Consider the following 24,651-nt stretch of genomic DNA (forward strand, 5'->3'; position numbering starts at 1 on the left):
TCTGTATATACATATCTATATCTATATCTATAGGTATATATATTGTGTTTTTTATATATCTAAAATTCATCGGTTAGTAAAAATTAAGTTACTACAAGACTGAAATTTGTTAAAAACAAAAATGACAAAAAGAAAAATCACTATAAGTTTAATGTGGGGAAGTGATGTTATTGCAAGAGGATGTATATGGAGGATTGGAAATGGATCATCGGTATGTGTCTATGGATCCAATAATATTGAAAACAATGTATTAATGGGATAGCGGTCAAAAGTTGGTCGATATTGGACAAATTTATTTATTTATTTCCTTTGAAATTGGATTTTTATTAATTTATTTTTCTCTGAAACAAATAAACTTCTAATATTATTTCACCCCAAAAAAAAAAAAAAAAAACTCAGAGTATTAGTATAGATATCGTTAATTAATTATATGTCTTTTATATTTAAAAAGTGGTCAAAACAGTAGAGATGTAATTAAGCTGCATATGAAGGGTTAAAGAAAATTATAAAGTTTCTTTTTTTTTTAACTAATATATTATATATTTAGATATATAAATTTTCTCTTAATTGGACTTACTGTTTTGGTTTTATTTATTTTCCACCAAAACAAAAATTCTATCATTCGTGTTTTGTATTTATGTTATAAACTTTACAAAAGATGCTACTAATGGTTAATGAATTTTTTAGGGTAATACTCATGGTTAATGAGTTATTGAATTCTTTCTTCTCCATGTTCTGAATATAAGGGAATATATATATATAAATATATATATATATATATATTCACATTTGGGATTTATTTATTTTTCACCAAAACGAAAATTCTGTCATTCTCGTTTTGTATGTTAAAAACTTTAGAAAAGACGCTACTAATGGTTAATAAATATTTTTTGGTAATACTCATGGTTAATTAATTATTGAATTCTTTGTTTCTCCATGCTCTGAATATAAGTAAAGGAATATATATATATATATATATATTTATATATACATATTTGGTCTTTTATAATATATATATATATATATACATATATATACATATATATACATATTTGGTCTTTTATAATATATATATATATATATGTATATTTGGTCAATATATATATATATATATGTTTGGTCAATAGTAAAGGAAATATATTCAGCACAAAAGAAAATTGTAAAGGGGATGTGTAAGTAGTTTTCTTGTGGTGATCACCAAAAGTACTACCAATGAAAGCGAGGCTACGCATCCAAAATGGATAGGTATTCTTTTAATAGTGGTCCAGAGCTATTGATGATGAGAATTGTTAAATGCAAGAATAATTAATATTTCTTTCCTTTTTCATGTATAAGTTTCTTTTGTATTACCAAAAATAAGTTGCTTTGTAAGTTCCTTTTGCATTACCAAAACGGTGTTGCCTTTGTATTTTTTGTTTAGTAGGTACGCTCGTTTTGGACATACAATTCTTGGTTTCTCTTTTGGATGAAAGAATATACATAATTTGGTTTTAAATTAGTTGTTAGTCAAAATGGTTAATTGTCTTGTAAAATGACAAATTTCCAAGAAAGTTACCAACTTTATTTTCCGAAAACAGTTAGCTGTACTATTCTTGTATAAGATTTAATATATTTTTTTTAAATGTAAAAATTGGGATCCCAAGTTTTAATATTATAAATTTACCAACAAAATTAATATTATAAAAGGGTCTCCAGATTCTCCATTTGCAAATACAATTCTTGTGTCTGTGTGTGTGTCTTTTTTTTCTTTTTTTTTTGTTTTGTGGGGGGGGAGATAAAACAACTCTTGGGTCTCAAGTGTCATTGAAAAACTACATTTATATAATAGAAGGAAAAATTACAATTAACTAAGTTGTAAATATATTTTCTAAGAAAGTTGTAAATATTTTAATTATGGTTTTTTTAGTAAACCATATATATTTTTGTCATTTTTCTTTTTATTCTTTTAACAAATTTCAATTAAATAGTAGCTTAGTTTGTAATAGTTGATGTATTTAAGATTTCAAACCACACACACACACATACAAAAGTAGAATATATATTAATTTCATAGGAGGTTCTAATTTCATTACTTATTTTTAAGCACATACAGCTATTTAAACAAATTTTTTTTAGAGATATTGTATTAAAAAAATAATTGTTAATCGAAAATCTTAATGCAGCACCAAAAAAAAAAAAAAAAAAACAAAGCCTGTGATGCCAAAATCATGATGAACATGAGCCTCCTAATGCATCACAGATCGACACCAAAGAAACAATAATGGCTGTAATTGTAAGCACATAAATTAAAAGAAAGACTCAACAGCATCTGAAAAGAGGTAAAGAAAAGCAAAAGGAAAACGAGAGTCGTGAAAATTGGTCAATGAGACCCATTCTATTTAGGCCATGTAATTTGTCCCTCTCCTTTATTCTGTCTTTGTTGTTTTACCTCAAATATTATTTGTTGTTTATTTGCAAAATAAATTAGGCTCTCATGGTTAACTCACACAGAAAATGAAAAATAAAACAAAAAATTAAAAAAAAACATAAGAAATAATAAACTAGACATTACCCAAAAAAAAAAAAAAAAGATAATGCCATAAAACATAAATACAAAAGTCATTAGTTAAAACTAAACAGGCAAGACATAAGAAAAACGACACTGCTCTAACAAAATGATGTGGTATTTGGGGCCCTGTCACTTAATATATTTTCCAGGAGTGCCTCAAATTTCTTTTAAGTTCCGAACAACTCCTAATTAATTATATTAACGAAAACGAAATAATAAAAATAGTCGAGGTAAATACAGAACCAAAACAACAAAACTTGAAGCGAAATATGAATGAGATGAAGAAAAATCATTTCAGTCCTCTGAACCAACATGGAGATCTTGATGAGCTTCCATCGCAAAGCAATGTTTTTGCACAGCATCTTCGCAATTTGATACAAGAAAATTGCGTCAATTAAGATAGCTAAAACAGCGAGCAACATCCCCATTTTCTTGTAAGCTGTTGCAGGTAAAACTTTTTTCATCATGCCTATGAGAATCACAATCGTCTTGGAGAAAGTGAAGCAGGAAATCATGTTTAAAGCTTTGTTTTCCATTCTGATCCCCCTCAAATCAAGCTCTTCCATCTTCTCTTCAAGGAATCTCAAATATTCAGCAGACATCTTGATCTTCTACATTAATAAATTACATGGTAGCTGGAGATCAGATTCAGAAACTACTATCTATATATATACACGCAATATTCATGAACAAAATAAAAACAGATTCACCAAAAAAGAGACTATAATAAGAAGAGAGAAAGAGAGTGGACCTTTACTGTATCAGAGACTAGACGGCGCCTGAGTGATTGTGTGAAAAAAGGAAGAGAGAGATAGAGAGAGAGATGCTAGGGTTTTACTTGCCTTAGAAATGTAAATTTGTTGGTTGCTATATATATACACACAATATTCATGAACAAAATAAAAACAGATTCACCAAAAAAGAGACTATAATAAGAAGAGAGAAAGAAAGTGGACCTTTGCTGTATCAGAGACTAGACGGCGCCTGAGTGATTGTGTGAAAAAGAAAGAGAGAGATAGAGAGAGAGATGCTAGGGTTTTACTTGCCTTAGAAATGTAAATTTGTTGGTTGCTATTTATATATATATATATATATTTATGTACACAATATGGATAGGGTTTTCGGTGCTTTTTCTATTGCTTTTTACGTTACTTTTAACGGATAAGAGGTGAAAATGAAATTGTCTTAATGCTTTATGTGGGAGTCGGTCAATATTGGTCAATATTTACTAATTTCTGTTTACTTATATATAAATATATATATATGTATCATTGACTAATTAAAGTGTTTTATATTTTACAAATATGGTCCAGACGGTGGAGAAGCAAGGATGACTGATAGATTTAACTAATACTATTTTGGTTTAACAGTGGTAGTTAATTAAACACATTTAGCAAGTAACATGCATACAATGAAAGTTGACCAACTTTCATCCTCTGTGCCTTCGGCAGTAATTTTTTTTTTTTTTTTCCCAGTGTATAATATAAAGATGCGGTAAGGAAAAATAAGTGATATTAATTGTTTGGCCTTGGTAAGTTTTAACGTTTTATACTCTTTTTGGGCTCTTTAGCACCTGCATTTACCGAAAGGAAAATAAGTGTTTGTGCTGTATGGGAAGCTGGTAAATTAATCAAAAAGGAATATAGATGGAGATATATTAAAGGATATGTCACTAAGATTGTTAAAAACCTGCATTTTCGGGGGGAAAAAAATTATAAAATACTACTAATTAAGTTTGGATATATTTATTATTTCAAAAAAAAAAAGAAGATTCATATATATTTTTTACTGTTCCACCAATTTTTTTCTTTTTTGTTAAAATAAAAAATTGACACAATTGACAAAAGTAAATGTGTTGATGTATATGTGTCGATTAACATAAGAGGCAAAAAATTAAAATCGCCTAGTCATGGTATCTTCCATTTTTGAATTTTTTGATTTCTTTTGTCCTTCCCTTATCTTAGTTAAATGGTACACATTGGGTTATTATTATCACATATTTTCTTGGGTGTTACAATTTGCAAATTATACACTGGGTAAAAGATTGTCAACCGAAAAAATACATTGGGTAAATATTGTCTTTCTTCCAATTTCACCTTAGTAATTGGGTACATACACGTAAACGTTGTGCAACGATTCGGGTTAACATTCACAACATGCCCAATTAATTAGCATACCTATTAAGGGAACAAAGATAAATGTATTTAGATTTCACCCAAACAAAAATAAAAAAAAGGATAAATTTCGGGATTTGTAATTTTCAATATTAAAAAAGGGTCTCCAGGTAATCCTTTTGGGTATACACTTTTGGGTCTTTTATGTTATTGAAAAATTAGACTTTTATAAATTATAGGCTGAAAAATAAATAGGCCAATTGAAGTTGAAAATATTTTAATTATGACTCTGTTTTACTAACCCATATTTTGTGATGTCATTAAAGTAACATAATTTGTAATAATTGATGCATTTAAGATAACCGAACACAAAAATAAATATATATTTCCATTGGAGATTCATATATTAAAAGCACGTACTACTAAATTTGTAATATTAATTGATGCATTTAAGATAACAAACACAAAAATAAAAATAAAATATATTCCGTTGGAGATTCTAATTTCCTTACTTATATATTAAAAGCACATATTACTTATAAAGTGCATTAATGATAAACAAATTAAAGTTCGTGCATGATTAACATCCAACCCCAAAAAGCAGTGTACGGTAATTGTGTAAATATGATGAACATGAGCACAGCCAAATTCATCAATCATACCGAAGAAACACCATTAATGGCTGTAATTGTGAAACACAAAAAAAAAAAAAAAAAAAAAAATAGAAGGAAACAGAAAGACTAAACAGAACAACGAGAAGGTGCTCATGTTGGGGTTGAGATATCGGAGGTGCAAAGAGGCCAATGGGCAATAATCGTCAAGTAATAAGACCCCAAAACTGTGTAGGTAAAAAAAAAGAAAAAAAGAAAAAAAAAAAAGAAGTTAAATAAGAAGAAAGAATGAAATATGAGACAATAAAAACAAAATGCAACAAAATGAAAATGGTGGTTTTTATGTATTACCATGGTGATAAAGGCAGATTCAGAAATCTGACACTTAAGAATATGACGTTGGAGTGCAAAAGGGGTTAATGATGCTTCATAGATGCAAAGATAATAATCCTCTATTTCGTACCTGCAAATTAATTAAGAATATTAATGCTAAATGTTTTATGTGATTTTTTTTAAAAAAGAAAAAAAGAAAAAAGAAGAAGATGAGAAAAAAATAGAAAAATATTGATAAACTTACAGAAACCGAATGGTATAGAGGATGAATCCATTCAAGAACAAGAGGATGGTAAGGATTGAAATGTAAGGATGTGGGGAGTAATATAGAGTGGATTCAATGAGTGCTGGAAATCCTAAATAAAATAAAACCACTGTGTATAACACATAAACGGAAATGAATGAAGCTTTTTTATTTCGATGAAATTGAAGAAAGCCTTCAAAATGGCTTTGATATCCATTTCAGTATATGGTTTCAGGGTGAGAGAGTGAGAGTTTTGAATGTCGCTGTAATGAGAAAATATATTAAAGCCCCACAATAGATAGGGTTTTGAGAAAGAGAGAAAAGTTGAATCGGATAAAATTGAAAAAAACAATATTGTCTTAATGAGAGAGTACTGTCAGGACCCGTCCAGAATTCCTCCTCCGGAACCCTAGACAGCCCTGATCCCAGGGAAATACCACCGAACTTTCCAACGGAAAAGCCGGCAGCACCTCCCCTAAGGGATTTACTTACCACAAATTTACCTGCACTGAAAACACACTTCAAAAATATCCCCTTATTCCTCCCACAAACTACAAATTGGTTCCACAAATTTCAGCACTTCAAAACAAAAATACAGTAATCCAGTGCAAGATAAATACAATAAGAGTGAAAGAAATAGTACAACTGCAATAAAGAAGAACAGGGTACTTCACGAAGTAAAACAGCGATGAAGATCAAGTCCGCTCTGGATGAACACTGACAACCTGGTACCTAGAGGAACGGAATTTAAGAGTGTGAGATGCTAATCATCTCAGTGAGCGACCCTACTACTATACCATATAATATCACAGTAATAAGTATAAATAATAATTATTTGGAAATAATAATTTCTCTCAAAACCCTTACAATTCTCTCAGTTGGAAAGGTTCCCCTTTTAAAACATTTTCACAAAACCCTTTATTCAGTAATAATTAATTTTATTTTTCCAATACAGTTTCCAAACATTTTATTTTTAAAACACAATTCTGAAAATCATTTGATGCACCCACTATATACCAGTGGCGCCAGAGTACCCAGCGTCCCGAGGTACTGCCAGACAGGAGGTTATAGAGAGAAACCGGCATACGGTCGCGTGGCGTCCCACAGCGCCGCTGCTAACCTGGTGTCCCGGCCAAAGGGGGGTGGCCGCCCTCTCCGATGGCATCCACAGGACACCCTCATAATATTAACCGCGCGCTACTCACACCCACCTGCGCGCTAATCACATCACCTGCGCGCTAATCACACCCACCTACGCGCTAATCACAACCGTGTGCACACTAACCATATCACATAATCAGAACACCAGTACGTGCACGGTGCATCTAAAAATTATAAAATCCATAAATTTAAATCATAAAACAAATTTCACATTTTTCATAAGCATAGCGGGCATAATCCATCCGCTTGAACCGGGAAATTCTCCACAATTTCCTTATAATCCATACCATAAATTCCATGATTTTCAAATCCACCAACTTCCAAATCCATCAATTCAAATATCCACATTTTCCCAATAGCATAAATAATTTCTCGAAATATCATAATCAAATCTCATAATATTCCATGGGCATATTTTATAAAAATTGAAATCACCAATATAACCAAATATTTTCTTTGAAATATTTGAAAATCAAATCATGCCCAATTTACCATTAAAACCACACCAATTTCAAAATCCTCAAAACCATAAAATAATTCCACATGGCATAAATTTGTAGAATTCGCATTTTCTTAAATCCAATAAATTCATAAATAATTCTACAATAAATCCAATAAATATTTGGCACATAGAAATTAAATTCCAAATATTTAAATCACACATAATATATTCACCAATTAAATTCCCAAAATTAATTTGAAGGTGGGTCACTCACCTGGAGCACGCAATTAACCCATGATCCACTACGGGATCAATTCTACGATTCACTGGTGCTCCTAGAACAAAATTCACAGACAGTCAAATAAATTAATATTTTAATCGGGTAAATAATACCCGGTACCCGGGGGTAAAACACAAACGTTATCTAGAATTTACGAGTTATATACCGAATCGAAGCTCGCGTGATGAGGATCACGGATTCGGTCTTACTTTCCGGTGATCGGACCCGACGGGGTCGGAATCTCGCCGGAAAGCTTTTCGAGTTTCGGCTCCGCAATTCTCCCAAACCGTCGCGAATTGGCGGAAACGGAAGTCGGATTTGGGTTCAGGAGGTCGAACACTGCGGACTGGAGCTGGCCGGATGTAACACCCCGTCCCGAATCGCACCGAAATCCGTGCACGTTGACCGATGTTGACCGTTGACCGTTGACCGAAGGGGTCAAAAGTTGACGTTTTGACTCGGTGGGAATTTCGAGTTGACCAGGGTACCGTGGCGAAGTGCATGACGCCCTGAGTTCGTAGACTAGTAGCACGTCGAAAACGGAGCTACGGTTTGAAAGTTATGGGCAAAACAAGTTGAAGTGTAAACTGTCTAAAAGGTGCCGGGAGTTGACTTTTTCTTGTGATGTAATTGTGAGTTGACTCTTGTATGGTTGTAAAGTACTCGTCGATACGAGTTCATAGACTAGCGGCACGCTTAAATCGGACATGTGGTTAAAAAGTTATGGACGTTTGAAGTTTACCGGATACCGTATTATTTTAATGTTTTTGGGTCGTGAACAGTGAAATGCCACGTGTCAGCTTCTGAGTGGTCCACGTGGCATGAACAGTGTCACGCAGGGTTTTAATTTTGAAAAACTCTCGGGAAAGAGAGAGAAGAGAGAGAAGAGAGAGAAAGAGAGAGAGAAAGAAAGAGAGAGAGAAAAATATTATGGGATTTGATTATGATATTTCGAGAAATTATTTATGCTTGGAAAAAAATGTGGATATTTGAATTGATGGATTTGGGAGTTGGTGGATTTGAAAATCATGGGATTTATGGTATTAATTATAAGGAAATTGTGGAGAATTTCCCGGTTCAAGCGGATGGATTATGCCCGCTATGCTTATGAAAGATGTGAAATTTGTTTTATAATTTAAAATTGTGAAATTTATCATTTAGATGCGCGCTAATCACATCACCTGCTAACCTGGTGTTCTGTTTATATGTGATATGGTTAGTGTGCACACGGTTGTGATTAGCGCGCAGGTGGGTGTGATTAGCGCGCAGGTGATGTGATTAGCGCGCAGGTGGGTGTGAGTAGTGCGCGGTTGATATTATGAGGGTGTCCTGTGGATGCCATCGGAGAGGGCGGCCACCCCCCATTGGCCGGGACACCAGGTTAGCAGTGGCGCAGTGGGACGCCACGCGACCGTATGCCGGTTTCTTTCTATAACCTCCTGTCTGGCGGTACCTTGGGACGCTGGGTACTGTTGGCGCCACTGGTATATAGTGGGTGCATCAACTGATTTCGGAACTGTGTTTTAAGAATAAAATGTTTTAAAACTGTATTGGAATTAAAATTACTATTACTGTTCGGATATTTATTTGATGTCTTGGTTTTCGAGGAATATGAATAAAGGGTTTTGTGAAAAGGTTTTAAAAGGGGAACCTTTCCAACTGAGAGAATTGTAAGGGTTTTGAGAGAAAATATTATTTCCAAATAATTATTATTTATATACCTATTACCGTGGTATTATATTGTATAGTAGATAGGGTCGCTCACTGAGATGATTAGCATCTCACACTCTTAAATTCCGTTCCTCTAGGTACCAGGTTGTCGGTGTTCATTCGGAGCGGACTTGATCTTCATCGCTGTTTTACTTCGTGAAGTACCCTGTTCTTCTTTATTGCGGTTGTACTATTTCTTTCATTCTTGTTGTATTTATTTTGCACTGGATTACTGTATTTATATTGAAGTGCTGGAATTTGTGGAAACAATTTGTAGTCTGTGGGAGGAATAAGGGGATGTTGTTAGAAGTGTGTTTTCAGTGCAGGTAATTTGTGGTAAGTAAATCCCTTAGGGGAGGCTCTGCCGGATTTTCCGTTGGAGGGTTCGGTAGAGTTTCCCTGGGATCAGGGCTGTCTAGGGTTCCGGGGAAGGAATTCTGGACGGGTCCTGACACCGGAATTTCGGGTACTCGTCGGAACAGTATTTTCCGGCGGGCCACCGCGGTCACAGGCAACCGTCGCCGGCGGCGCGTGCGTGCGGTGGCCGTTGGCTGTGAAATTTTGCAGACTTGTAGATTGTGAGGAGAGCAATCCAACGAGACCGACGGTGAGCAAAACGGAGGTCGGACGGCGAAGAAATCACCGTTTGAAGATTTCCGACCCCTCGCCGGAAAACGCTCCAATCCCGGCGCGTCGGTGGTTCGATGGCCGTGATTTTTGGTGGGTAGGCCGGACTTGAGGAGAGGATCAAGGCTGTCAGGCGCGTGTGGCCGGAAAATGGCCGGAACAGTGCCGATTCGCGATGGCCGGCGGTGGAGGGGGAAAAATCGCCGCCAAACTTCGGAGGTCCGATCCGGGCGCGTCCGGCGGCCGTGCGCCGTGAAATTTGGAGGTTTTGCCGGAAATGAGGTGGGCAATCTGGCTGGCCGGCGCATGTACAGTAACTAGGCCGGAAAACATGAAAATGACCGGCGGCCGGTGACTCTCTCTCTCTCCTCTCTCTCTTTCTCTCTCCTCTCTCTCTCTTTCTCTCTTTTCCCCGAGTGTTTTAACAAATAAAACCCCTGCGTGACACTGTTTATGCCACGTGGATCACTCAGAAGCTGACATGTGGCATTTCACTGTTCACCGACCCAAAAACATTAAAATAATACGGTATCCGGTAAACTTCAAACGTCCATAACTTTTTAACCGGATGTCCGTTTTGAGCGTGCCGCTAGTCTGTGAACTCGTATCGACGAGCACTTCACAACCATGCATGAGTCAAAGCTCAATTCCCCATAAACAAAAAGTGAACTCCGGCACCCCTTGGACAGTTTGGACCGCAACTTGTTTCGTCCATAACTTTCAAACCGTAGCTCCGTTTTCGACGTGCTACCAGTCTACGAACTCGTGGCATCGTGCACTTCGCCACGGTACCCTAGTCAACTCAAAATTCTCACCGAGTAAAAAAAAGTCAACTTTTGACCCCTTCGTTCAACGGTCAACGGTCAACCTCGGTCAACGTGCACGGATTCCGGTGCGATTTGGGACGGGGTGTTACAATACTGCTAAAAAATTGGTCAATATTATAAGACACACATTTATTCATTTATTTTCTTTCAAATTGGACTTTTATACAGTTTGGATTTTATTTGTTTATCTCATAAATAAATAAACGGTCATTGTCATTTTCTCTAATTATTATTTCATCCCAAAAAAAAAAAGAGTATTATTGTTTCTCACTTTGATAAAGGGAATTTTCTTTAGTATTTTCTTCTAATTTATGTTTATGCTGCTTTTTTAGTTACATTATGCAACCCAAATTACTTGTGTTTTTCTTTCATAATCTCTTCCAAATTAATTAGTTGTGCCCCACAAATTACATCATCCCAACAATTGCTATACAAAATAAACGTTATAATTCCATTCCCTTTTCTTGTATAAGTTCCGCTTTTCATAACTTTCAGTATAAAAGGGTTTCTCTCAGTGCCTCCTTTTGGATATACAATCCTTGGGTCTCTTTTATATACAAACAACTGAAAATTAAATACTTAATTTTTATAATAAATGCTTAAATTAAGTTGCAAATATTATAATAGATACATCACCTTGTAACCTTTATCTCTTTTGATATAGTTTTACAACTATTTTGGTTGCTTGAATTATCACTTGTATAACAATCATATACATACAACATTTTAGAATTGCTATGGCGGCTTTTTTGTAGTCTTCGTTATACTGAGTGGATTGGTACATTATCATATACATCTCTTATTTTCTTAATTTTTTGCATTCATATTAATTGCTTAGAAAGAAAACTCCACTCAAAGATGGCAATAGGAAATAAACATTACCATATACGTGCTATTATGGCGACTGAGAGAACTATATTTTAACTTGCATTTTAAGTTTCCAGGATAAACTCATATACATGTATAATATATTAATTATACTGTTATTATAATCCATCGTTAATTAATTATATGTCTTTTATGTTTTGAAAAATGCTGGTCAAAACCGCAGAGAAGTAATTGAGCATTGGACATGAAGGATTGAAGAAAATAATCAAATATATATGTGTGTGTGGGTGTGGGTGTGTATTCTCGTTATAGAGATGGAATGTATAAAGTATTTTTCTTGTAGTGATCATCAAAAGTACTAAAAATGAAAGCTAGGCTAGGGATCCAAAACACATAGCAACAATTATTATTATTTTTTAAATTGCAATTGCATTGAAAAGCCGAAAGAGAACCCAGAGAGAGCACCTGTCTCCTCCGAAAATAAAAGAGCAAACATAAAAAAGAGGAAGCTCCCTCAAAGACAAAATTAATTAATGCTTCTTTCCTTTATATGTGTAAGCTCCTTTTGTGTTACCCAAAAAAAGTAAAAAACGAAAAAGAAAAAAAAGGTTGCTTTTGCATATATATATATATATATATATTGGGTTTTTCTTTTGGACCAAAGAATACATGTTTTGTTTTAAACTAGATGCTAGTTAAATTGGTTAATTGTCTTGCGTAATGACAAATTTCCTAGAACTTAATGATCATGTAGAATATATATATATATATATATATCAATGTCCGTATAAGATTTAATATTTTTTCTTAATGTAAAAAAGATAAGCACTTTGCATTTTGATTTTCCTGCCTAAAATCATTATTATTTTATATAATATATCATTCATTATATGAATGTTTAGGTTATCATCTGATGTAGCTTCTTCTTAATATATACATATATATATATATTGATGATTTTATTTCAAAAAAAAAAACTTTATATATTAGTCAATTTCGTTTTGTACAACTAGTTCTCACAAAACACACATTACATAATAATAATAATAATAATAATAATAATAATAATAATAAGTTGTCATAAAACATAGATACAAAACAGGCAAAGTATGAGAAATGACACCGTCAGGTTGAAACAAAATGATGTACGTGGTATCTGGGGCACGGTCCCCTAATATCATTTCTAGTAGAAGTGCATCAAATTTCTTGTAAATTCCTAGTAATTATTAAGGAAAATAGAAAAAATGCAAATAGACCACGAAAATACAGGGCGAAAAGGAATGAAATGAATTAGAGAAATCATAGCATGCCTCTCAATCAATTGGGACATCTTCATGAGCTTCCATTTCATAGCAATGTGTTTGCACTGTATTTTAGCAATTTGATACAAGAAAATTGCATCAATTAAGAGAGCTAAAATAGCTATCAACATCCCCATTTAATAATAATAATAATAATGATAATAATCATGTAATAAGACAAAAGAGAAAATGGTTCCCTTTAGGATAGAATTTAACCTTTAAATATTTTTTTAATCCTTTTAATAGGGTGAACATGATTTTACACCCCGACTTTTATGGTCCTACATGTCATTGGAAATTATATTTCTACACACACACACACACACACAACCGTCTCAGTTGTGTGAACCAACATGGAGAACTTCAGGAGCTCACATTCCACAGCAAAGCAATTGCATGCAGAGGAATTTGGAAAATTTGTAGAATAAAATCCAATCGTGGTGGCCATCTCTTATTGTCATTGAATTTCCCAGTTTCTTTTCCTAAATATTGATATCAAAAGACAAAAAGAAAAATAATAGAATAGCGGTTAGCTAAAAAAACGTTCAGAATTATAAAATGTACAACTTAATTTAAGTATTTAATTTCCAAGAGAGACCCAAGAATTGTATTATCCAAAAGAAGCAACTGGGAGATTCCTTTTCATACTCAAAATTACAAAAGCGGGACATTACACATGAAAATAGTAAGAAATTAATCTTTCATTAAAAAAAAAAAAGGTAAGAAATTAATATTAATTTTGTATTTCACAATTCAAATAAATCAATTATTGGGTACCACTTTATATACAAGGACTAGCAATTTTCGGGATGTAATTTGAAATCTCCAATGATGGAATATAATTTACTTTTGTGTTTCTGACAAAAATAAAAATAAGAGAATATTGGTTCACTAAAATAAAATCATAATTAAAAGATTACGTTTTTCATTTTCAGTTCTTTATAAAAAAAAGAGATTACGAATTTTTTTTTTTTTTTTTTTTGGTCATCAAATTCAAAGAGACTCAAGAATTGTGTGTGTGTATATATATATATGCAAAAGAAGCAACTGGGTGAGACCCTTTCGTACTGCAAATTACCAAAAAAGGGACTTTTGTATGAAAAAGGAATGAAACTAATTGATTTTGAATTTCAAAATTCACATAAATCGGTTATTTCATGTCTTAGAACCACTATATAATGAATAGCTGTTTTTGTGATGATATAATGATTTGGGGCATGTGGGCGAGATTATGAAAGAAAAACGCACTTAATTAATTAGGGGCACAATGTAATTAATTACAAAAGCAGCATAAACAAATAATTAGAATAAAAACTTATAAAATATATATATATATATATATTTGTGAAAGAAATACATAAAATCCAAACTGTATTAAACCCAATTGGAAGAAAATAAAATACGTGTATATCTAAATTTGACCAAATATCTTCCTTATTTCTGATCAAACCCCAATCTTTTAGGGCATTAAAACATTTTCGCATTGCAGCCGCCACTACTACTCTTAATATAAAAAAGGCTCTCAACTCTCTCAAACATTTAAAAAAAAAAAAATGGGTATGAAAACCTGGTTGAAGGCTGTGGTGATGTTGATGAAGAAACAGAGTGTGTTCTTTTGTCTTTATGTTTTTCACGCAATTTATACGTTTGGTTTTGCAGTTCCATCAGCCTTGAATACCACCCATTATTGCACCTCCACCAATCCCACCTCCAATCCCTACTCACTATTCCTATCCATCTACCCGCTCTCTTTGCTATTCGTCTTTCTCACCAGCCGGGTTCTGTAAGTGATCTTCTTCTTCTGTCATTTTCCCACTTTTTCTTCATTTTTTTTTTCCTTTCAAAAAAAAAAAAAATCAAATATATATTTATATATATACACATACAGAGAGATTTTGACATTAAATATATATTCTTAATTTGCAGGAAAGAAGTGGATGATTATCATGATAATATATGCAATAGCAGCTCTGAAGCATCACCAAGCCCTTATAGATCATCAGAATCTCGTAGTCTTAAGGTTGCTATCTCTTTGGCCTTGTTTTTATGCATAACGGTAATGAAAACCCTTCTAATTTTTCATTAAAAATTTTTTTTTTCTCATCTTTCATTTTTATTTAATTTTTTTTTCCCTCCTTACTTATTAATTTACAGCTTTCCCAGCTTTTGTGGGCTTTTCACTTAACGGGTCTGTGTATTATCTGGTGGAGAATTGCGACTGGTAATTAATTGAACGTATGAGGCATAATAGAGCTCCATATCTGCATATCCCAACGTGATCAGTAGTTCGACACCCTTCAATTCTCTCTTTAATTTCAGCTGTGTTGTTTTAGGTTACTCTTTTTTGGCTTTTACTATCTTTTATTTTGTTTACAATTACAGTCATTTTGTGGTGTTTCTTTTTAATTGCTATTTTTGTTTGAGCAGTTGCAGTACATTGCCTTTTGGGGCTGTATTTTAATTTTCCAATCAAATATATGTAAGGAAATTATGTACGCTTAATATATATGTAAGGAAATTAGAATCTCTAAGAGAATATATATCTGTATATACATATCTATATCTATATCTATAGGTATATATATTGTGTTTTTTATATATCTAAAATTCATCGGTTAGTAAAAATTAAGTTACTACAAGACTGAAATTTGTTAAAAACAAAAATGACAAAAAGAAAAATCACTATAAGTTTAATGTGGGGAAGTGATGTTATTGCAAGAGGATGTATATGGAGGATTGGAAATGGATCATCGGTATGTGTCTATGGATCCAATAATATTGAAAACAATGTATTAATGGGATAGCGGTCAAAAGTTGGTCGATATTGGACAAATTTATTTATTTATTTCCTTTGAAATTGGATTTTTATTAATTTATTTTTCTCTGAAACAAATAAACTTCTAATATTATTTCACCCCAAAAAAAAAAAAAAAAAACTCAGAGTATTAGTATAGATATCGTTAATTAATTATATGTCTTTTATATTTAAAAAGTGGTCAAAACAGTAGAGATGTAATTAAGCTGCATATGAAGGGTTAAAGAAAATTATAAAGTTTCTTTTTTTTTTAACTAATATATTATATATTTAGATATATAAATTTTCTCTTAATTGGACTTACTGTTTTGGTTTTATTTATTTTCCACCAAAACAAAAATTCTATCATTCGTGTTTTGTATTTATGTTATAAACTTTACAAAAGATGCTACTAATGGTTAATGAATTTTTTAGGGTAATACTCATGGTTAATGAGTTATTGAATTCTTTCTTCTCCATGTTCTGAATATAAGGGAATATATATATATAAATATATATATATATATATATTCACATTTGGGATTTATTTATTTTTCACCAAAACGAAAATTCTGTCATTCTCGTTTTGTATGTTAAAAACTTTAGAAAAGACGCTACTAATGGTTAATAAATATTTTTTGGTAATACTCATGGTTAATTAATTATTGAATTCTTTGTTTCTCCATGCTCTGAATATAAGTAAAGGAATATATATATATATATATATATATATTTATATATACATATTTGGTCTTTTATAATATATATATATATATATACATATATATACATATATATACATATTTGGTCTTTTATAATATATATATATATATATGTATATTTGGTCAATATATATATATATATATGTTTGGTCAATAGTAAAGGAAATATATTCAGCACAAAAGAAAATTGTAAAGGGGATGTGTAAGTAGTTTTCTTGTGGTGATCACCAAAAGTACTACCAATGAAAGCGAGGCTACGCATCCAAAATGGATAGGTATTCTTTTAATAGTGGTCCAGAGCTATTGATGATGAGAATTGTTAAATGCAAGAATAATTAATATTTCTTTCCTTTTTCATGTATAAGTTTCTTTTGTATTACCAAAAATAAGTTGCTTTGTAAGTTCCTTTTGCATTACCAAAACGGTGTTGCCTTTGTATTTTTTGTTTAGTAGGTACGCTCGTTTTGGACATACAATTCTTGGTTTCTCTTTTGGATGAAAGAATATACATAATTTGGTTTTAAATTAGTTGTTAGTCAAAATGGTTAATTGTCTTGTAAAATGACAAATTTCCAAGAAAGTTACCAACTTTATTTTCCGAAAACAGTTAGCTGTACTATTCTTGTATAAGATTTAATATATTTTTTTTAAATGTAAAAATTGGGATCCCAAGTTTTAATATTATAAATTTACCAACAAAATTAATATTATAAAAGGGTCTCCAGATTCTCCATTTGCAAATACAATTCTTGTGTCTGTGTGTGTGTCTTTTTTTTCTTTTTTTTTTGTTTTGTGGGGGGGGAGATAAAACAACTCTTGGGTCTCAAGTGTCATTGAAAAACTACATTTATATAATAGAAGGAAAAATTACAATTAACTAAGTTGTAAATATATTTTCTAAGAAAGTTGTAAATATTTTAATTATGGTTTTTTTAGTAAACCATATATATTTTTGTCATTTTTCTTTTTATTCTTTTAACAAATTTCAATTAAATAGTAGCTTAGTTTGTAATAGTTGATGTATTTAAGATTTCAAACCACACACACACACATACAAAAGTAGAATATATATTAATTTCATAGGAGGTTCTAATTTCATTACTTATTTTTAAGCACATACAGCTATTTAAACAAATTTTTTTTAGAGATATTGTATTAAAAAAATAATTGTTAATCGAAAATCTTAATGCAGCACCAAAAAAAAAAAAAAAAAAACAAAGCCTGTGATGCCAAAATCATGATGAACATGAGCCTCCTAATGCATCACAGATCGACACCAAAGAAACAATAATGGCTGTAATTGTAAGCACATAAATTAAAAGAAAGACTCAACAGCATCTGAAAAGAGGTAAAGAAAAGCAAAAGGAAAACGAGAGTCGTGAAAATTGGTCAATGAGACCCATTCTATTTAGGCCATGTAATTTGTCCCTCTCCTTTATTCTGTCTTTGTTGTTTTACCTCAAATATTATTTGTTGTTTATTTGCAAAATAAATTAGGCTCTCATGGTTAACTCACACAGAAAATGAAAAATAAAACAAAAAATTAAAAAAAAACATAAGAAATAATAAACTAGACATTACCCAAAAAAAAAAAAAAAAGATAATGCCATAAAACATAAATACAAAAGTCATTAGTTAAAACTAAACAGGCAAGACATAAGAAAAACGACACTGCTCTAACAAAATGATGTGGTATTTGGGGCCCTGTCACTTAATATATTTTCCAGGAGTGCCTCAAATTTCTTTTAAGTTCCGAACAACTCCTAATTAATTATATTAACGAAAACGAAATAATAAAAATAGTCGAGGTAAATACAGAACCAAAACAACAAAACTTGAAGCGAAATATGAATGAGATGAAGAAAAATCATTTCAGTCCTCTGAACCAACATGGAGATCTTGATGAGCTTCCATCGCAAAGCAATGTTTTTGCACAGCATCTTCGCAATTTGATACAAGAAAATTGCGTCAATTAAGATAGCTAAAACAGCGAGCAACATCCCCATTTTCTTGTAAGCTGTTGCAGGTAAAACTTTTTTCATCATGCCTATGAGAATCACAATCGTCTTGGAGAAAGTGAAGCAGGAAATCATGTTTAAAGCTTTGTTTTCCATTCTGATCCCCCTCAAATCAAGCTCTTCCATCTTCTCTTCAAGGAATCTCAAATATTCAGCAGACATCTTGATCTTCTACATTAATAAATTACATGGTAGCTGGAGATCAGATTCAGAAACTACTATCTATATATATACACGCAATATTCATGAACAAAATAAAAACAGATTCACCAAAAAAGAGACTATAATAAGAAGAGAGAAAGAGAGTGGACCTTTACTGTATCAGAGACTAGACGGCGCCTGAGTGATTGTGTGAAAAAAGGAAGAGAGAGATAGAGAGAGAGATGCTAGGGTTTTACTTGCCTTAGAAATGTAAATTTGTTGGTTGCTATATATATACACACAATATTCATGAACAAAATAAAAACAGATTCACCAAAAAAGAGACTATAATAAGAAGAGAGAAAGAAAGTGGACCTTTGCTGTATCAGAGACTAGACGGCGCCTGAGTGATTGTGTGAAAAAGAAAGAGAGAGATAGAGAGAGAGATGCTAGGGTTTTACTTGCCTTAGAAATGTAAATTTGTTGGTTGCTATTTATATATATATATATATATTTATGTACACAATATGGATAGGGTTTTCGGTGCTTTTTCTATTGCTTTTTACGTTACTTTTAACGGATAAGAGGTGAAAATGAAATTGTCTTAATGCTTTATGTGGGAGTCGGTCAATATTGGTCAATATTTACTAATTTCTGTTTACTTATATATAAATATATATATATGTATCATTGACTAATTAAAGTGTTTTATATTTTACAAATATGGTCCAGACGGTGGAGAAGCAAGGATGACTGATAGATTTAACTAATACTATTTTGGTTTAACAGTGGTAGTTAATTAAACACATTTAGCAAGTAACATGCATACAATGAAAGTTGACCAACTTTCATCCTCTGTGCCTTCGGCAGTAATTTTTTTTTTTTTTTTCCCAGTGTATAATATAAAGATGCGGTAAGGAAAAATAAGTGATATTAATTGTTTGGCCTTGGTAAGTTTTAACGTTTTATACTCTTTTTGGGCTCTTTAGCACCTGCATTTACCGAAAGGAAAATAAGTGTTTGTGCTGTATGGGAAGCTGGTAAATTAATCAAAAAGGAATATAGATGGAGATATATTAAAGGATATGTCACTAAGATTGTTAAAAACCTGCATTTTCGGGGGGAAAAAAATTATAAAATACTACTAATTAAGTTTGGATATATTTATTATTTCAAAAAAAAAAAGAAGATTCATATATATTTTTTACTGTTCCACCAATTTTTTTCTTTTTTGTTAAAATAAAAAATTGACACAATTGACAAAAGTAAATGTGTTGATGTATATGTGTCGATTAACATAAGAGGCAAAAAATTAAAATCGCCTAGTCATGGTATCTTCCATTTTTGAATTTTTTGATTTCTTTTGTCCTTCCCTTATCTTAGTTAAATGGTACACATTGGGTTATTATTATCACATATTTTCTTGGGTGTTACAATTTGCAAATTATACACTGGGTAAAAGATTGTCAACCGAAAAAATACATTGGGTAAATATTGTCTTTCTTCCAATTTCACCTTAGTAATTGGGTACATACACGTAAACGTTGTGCAACGATTCGGGTTAACATTCACAACATGCCCAATTAATTAGCATACCTATTAAGGGAACAAAGATAAATGTATTTAGATTTCACCCAAACAAAAATAAAAAAAAGGATAAATTTCGGGATTTGTAATTTTCAATATTAAAAAAGGGTCTCCAGGTAATCCTTTTGGGTATACACTTTTGGGTCTTTTATGTTATTGAAAAATTAGACTTTTATAAATTATAGGCTGAAAAATAAATAGGCCAATTGAAGTTGAAAATATTTTAATTATGACTCTGTTTTACTAACCCATATTTTGTGATGTCATTAAAGTAACATAATTTGTAATAATTGATGCATTTAAGATAACCGAACACAAAAATAAATATATATTTCCATTGGAGATTCATATATTAAAAGCACGTACTACTAAATTTGTAATATTAATTGATGCATTTAAGATAACAAACACAAAAATAAAAATAAAATATATTCCGTTGGAGATTCTAATTTCCTTACTTATATATTAAAAGCACATATTACTTATAAAGTGCATTAATGATAAACAAATTAAAGTTCGTGCATGATTAACATCCAACCCCAAAAAGCAGTGTACGGTAATTGTGTAAATATGATGAACATGAGCACAGCCAAATTCATCAATCATACCGAAGAAACACCATTAATGGCTGTAATTGTGAAACACAAAAAAAAAAAAAAAAAAAAAAATAGAAGGAAACAGAAAGACTAAACAGAACAACGAGAAGGTGCTCATGTTGGGGTTGAGATATCGGAGGTGCAAAGAGGCCAATGGGCAATAATCGTCAAGTAATAAGACCCCAAAACTGTGTAGGTAAAAAAAAAGAAAAAAAGAAAAAAAAAAAAGAAGTTAAATAAGAAGAAAGAATGAAATATGAGACAATAAAAACAAAATGCAACAAAATGAAAATGGTGGTTTTTATGTATTACCATGGTGATAAAGGCAGATTCAGAAATCTGACACTTAAGAATATGACGTTGGAGTGCAAAAGGGGTTAATGATGCTTCATAGATGCAAAGATAATAATCCTCTATTTCGTACCTGCAAATTAATTAAGAATATTAATGCTAAATGTTTTATGTGATTTTTTTTAAAAAAGAAAAAAAGAAAAAAGAAGAAGATGAGAAAAAAATAGAAAAATATTGATAAACTTACAGAAACCGAATGGTATAGAGGATGAATCCATTCAAGAACAAGAGGATGGTAAGGATTGAAATGTAAGGATGTGGGGAGTAATATAGAGTGGATTCAATGAGTGCTGGAAATCCTAAATAAAATAAAACCACTGTGTATAACACATAAACGGAAATGAATGAAGCTTTTTTATTTCGATGAAATTGAAGAAAGCCTTCAAAATGGCTTTGATATCCATTTCAGTATATGGTTTCAGGGTGAGAGAGTGAGAGTTTTGAATGTCGCTGTAATGAGAAAATATATTAAAGCCCCACAATAGATAGGGTTTTGAGAAAGAGAGAAAAGTTGAATCGGATAAAATTGAAAAAAACAATATTGTCTTAATGAGAGAGTACTGTCAGGACCCGTCCAGAATTCCTCCTCCGGAACCCTAGACAGCCCTGATCCCAGGGAAATACCACCGAACTTTCCAACGGAAAAGCCGGCAGCACCTCCCCTAAGGGATTTACTTACCACAAATTTACCTGCACTGAAAACACACTTCAAAAATATCCCCTTATTCCTCCCACAAACTACAAATTGGTTCCACAAATTTCAGCACTTCAAAACAAAAATACAGTAATCCAGTGCAAGATAAATACAATAAGAGTGAAAGAAATAGTACAACTGCAATAAAGAAGAACAGGGTACTTCACGAAGTAAAACAGCGATGAAGATCAAGTCCGCTCTGGATGAACACTGACAACCTGGTACCTAGAGGAACGGAATTTAAGAGTGTGAGATGCTAATCATCTCAGTGAGCGACCCTACTACTATACCATATAATATCACAGTAATAAGTATAAATAATAATTATTTGGAAATAATAATTTCTCTCAAAACCCTTACAATTCTCTCAGTTGGAAAGGTTCCCCTTTTAAAACATTTTCACAAAACCCTTTATTCAGTAATAATTAATTTTATTTTTCCAATACAGTTTCCAAACATTTTATTTTTAAAACACAATTCTGAAAATCATTTGATGCACCCACTATATACCAGTGGCGCCAGAGTACCCAGCGTCCCGAGGTACTGCCAGACAGGAGGTTATAGAGAGAAACCGGCATACGGTCGCGTGGCGTCCCACAGCGCCGCTGCTAACCTGGTGTCCCGGCCAAAGGGGGGTGGCCGCCCTCTCCGATGGCATCCACAGGACACCCTCATAATATTAACCGCGCGCTACTCACACCCACCTGCGCGCTAATCACATCACCTGCGCGCTAATCACACCCACCTACGCGCTAATCACAACCGTGTGCACACTAACCATATCACATAATCAGAACACCAGTACGTGCACGGTGCATCTAAAAATTATAAAATCCATAAATTTAAATCATAAAACAAATTTCACATTTTTCATAAGCATAGCGGGCATAATCCATCCGCTTGAACCGGGAAATTCTCCACAATTTCCTTATAATCCATACCATAAATTCCATGATTTTCAAATCCACCAACTTCCAAATCCATCAATTCAAATATCCACATTTTCCCAATAGCATAAATAATTTCTCGAAATATCATAATCAAATCTCATAATATTCCATGGGCATATTTTATAAAAATTGAAATCACCAATATAACCAAATATTTTCTTTGAAATATTTGAAAATCAAATCATGCCCAATTTACCATTAAAACCACACCAATTTCAAAATCCTCAAAACCATAAAATAATTCCACATGGCATAAATTTGTAGAATTCGCATTTTCTTAAATCCAATAAATTCATAAATAATTCTACAATAAATCCAATAAATATTTGGCACATAGAAATTAAATTCCAAATATTTAAATCACACATAATATATTCACCAATTAAATTCCCAAAATTAATTTGAAGGTGGGTCACTCACCTGGAGCACGCAATTAACCCATGATCCACTACGGGATCAATTCTACGATTCACTGGTGCTCCTAGAACAAAATTCACAGACAGTCAAATAAATTAATATTTTAATCGGGTAAATAATACCCGGTACCCGGGGGTAAAACACAAACGTTATCTAGAATTTACGAGTTATATACCGAATCGAAGCTCGCGTGATGAGGATCACGGATTCGGTCTTACTTTCCGGTGATCGGACCCGACGGGGTCGGAATCTCGCCGGAAAGCTTTTCGAGTTTCGGCTCCGCAATTCTCCCAAACCGTCGCGAATTGGCGGAAACGGAAGTCGGATTTGGGTTCAGGAGGTCGAACACTGCGGACTGGAGCTGGCCGGATGTAACACCCCGTCCCGAATCGCACCGAAATCCGTGCACGTTGACCGATGTTGACCGTTGACCGAAGGGGTCAAAAGTTGACGTTTTGACTCGGTGGGAATTTCGAGTTGACCAGGGTACCGTGGCGAAGTGCATGACGCCCTGAGTTCGTAGACTAGTAGCACGTCGAAAACGGAGCTACGGTTTGAAAGTTATGGGCAAAACAAGTTGAAGTGTAAACTGTCTAAAAGGTGCCGGGAGTTGACTTTTTCTTGTGATGTAATTGTGAGTTGACTCTTGTATGGTTGTAAAGTACTCGTCGATACGAGTTCATAGACTAGCGGCACGCTTAAATCGGACATGTGGTTAAAAAGTTATGGACGTTTGAAGTTTACCGGATACCGTATTATTTTAATGTTTTTGGGTCGTGAACAGTGAAATGCCACGTGTCAGCTTCTGAGTGGTCCACGTGGCATGAACAGTGTCACGCAGGGTTTTAATTTTGAAAAACTCTCGGGAAAGAGAGAGAAGAGAGAGAAGAGAGAGAAAGAGAGAGAGAAAGAAAGAGAGAGAGAAAAATATTATGGGATTTGATTATGATATTTCGAGAAATTATTTATGCTTGGAAAAAAATGTGGATATTTGAATTGATGGATTTGGGAGTTGGTGGATTTGAAAATCATGGGATTTATGGTATTAATTATAAGGAAATTGTGGAGAATTTCCCGGTTCAAGCGGATGGATTATGCCCGCTATGCTTATGAAAGATGTGAAATTTGTTTTATAATTTAAAATTGTGAAATTTATCATTTAGATGCGCGCTAATCACATCACCTGCTAACCTGGTGTTCTGTTTATATGTGATATGGTTAGTGTGCACACGGTTGTGATTAGCGCGCAGGTGGGTGTGATTAGCGCGCAGGTGATGTGATTAGCGCGCAGGTGGGTGTGAGTAGTGCGCGGTTGATATTATGAGGGTGTCCTGTGGATGCCATCGGAGAGGGCG

At 32.9% G+C, this 24,651-nt stretch overlaps 1 protein-coding gene across 1 annotated transcript; it reads left to right on the forward strand.

The window, feature by feature from the left end:
* Window positions 1–14,522: 14,522 nt before the first annotated feature.
* LOC132803902 (uncharacterized) lies at window positions 14,523–15,568 on the forward strand. Its single transcript, XM_060817714.1, has 3 exons — window positions 14,523–14,809; window positions 14,953–15,082; window positions 15,181–15,568. Exons 1-3 carry the CDS (start codon window positions 14,580–14,582, stop codon window positions 15,253–15,255), a joined length of 435 nt encoding a protein of 144 aa, XP_060673697.1. The 5' UTR covers window positions 14,523–14,579; the 3' UTR covers window positions 15,256–15,568.
* The last annotated feature ends 9,083 nt before the right edge of the window (window positions 15,569–24,651 follow it).

The sequence above is a fragment of the Ziziphus jujuba genome, chromosome 5 (genome assembly GCF_031755915.1).
Source record: "Ziziphus jujuba cultivar Dongzao chromosome 5, ASM3175591v1".
NCBI classification, from domain to species: Eukaryota; Viridiplantae; Streptophyta; class Magnoliopsida; order Rosales; family Rhamnaceae; genus Ziziphus; species Ziziphus jujuba.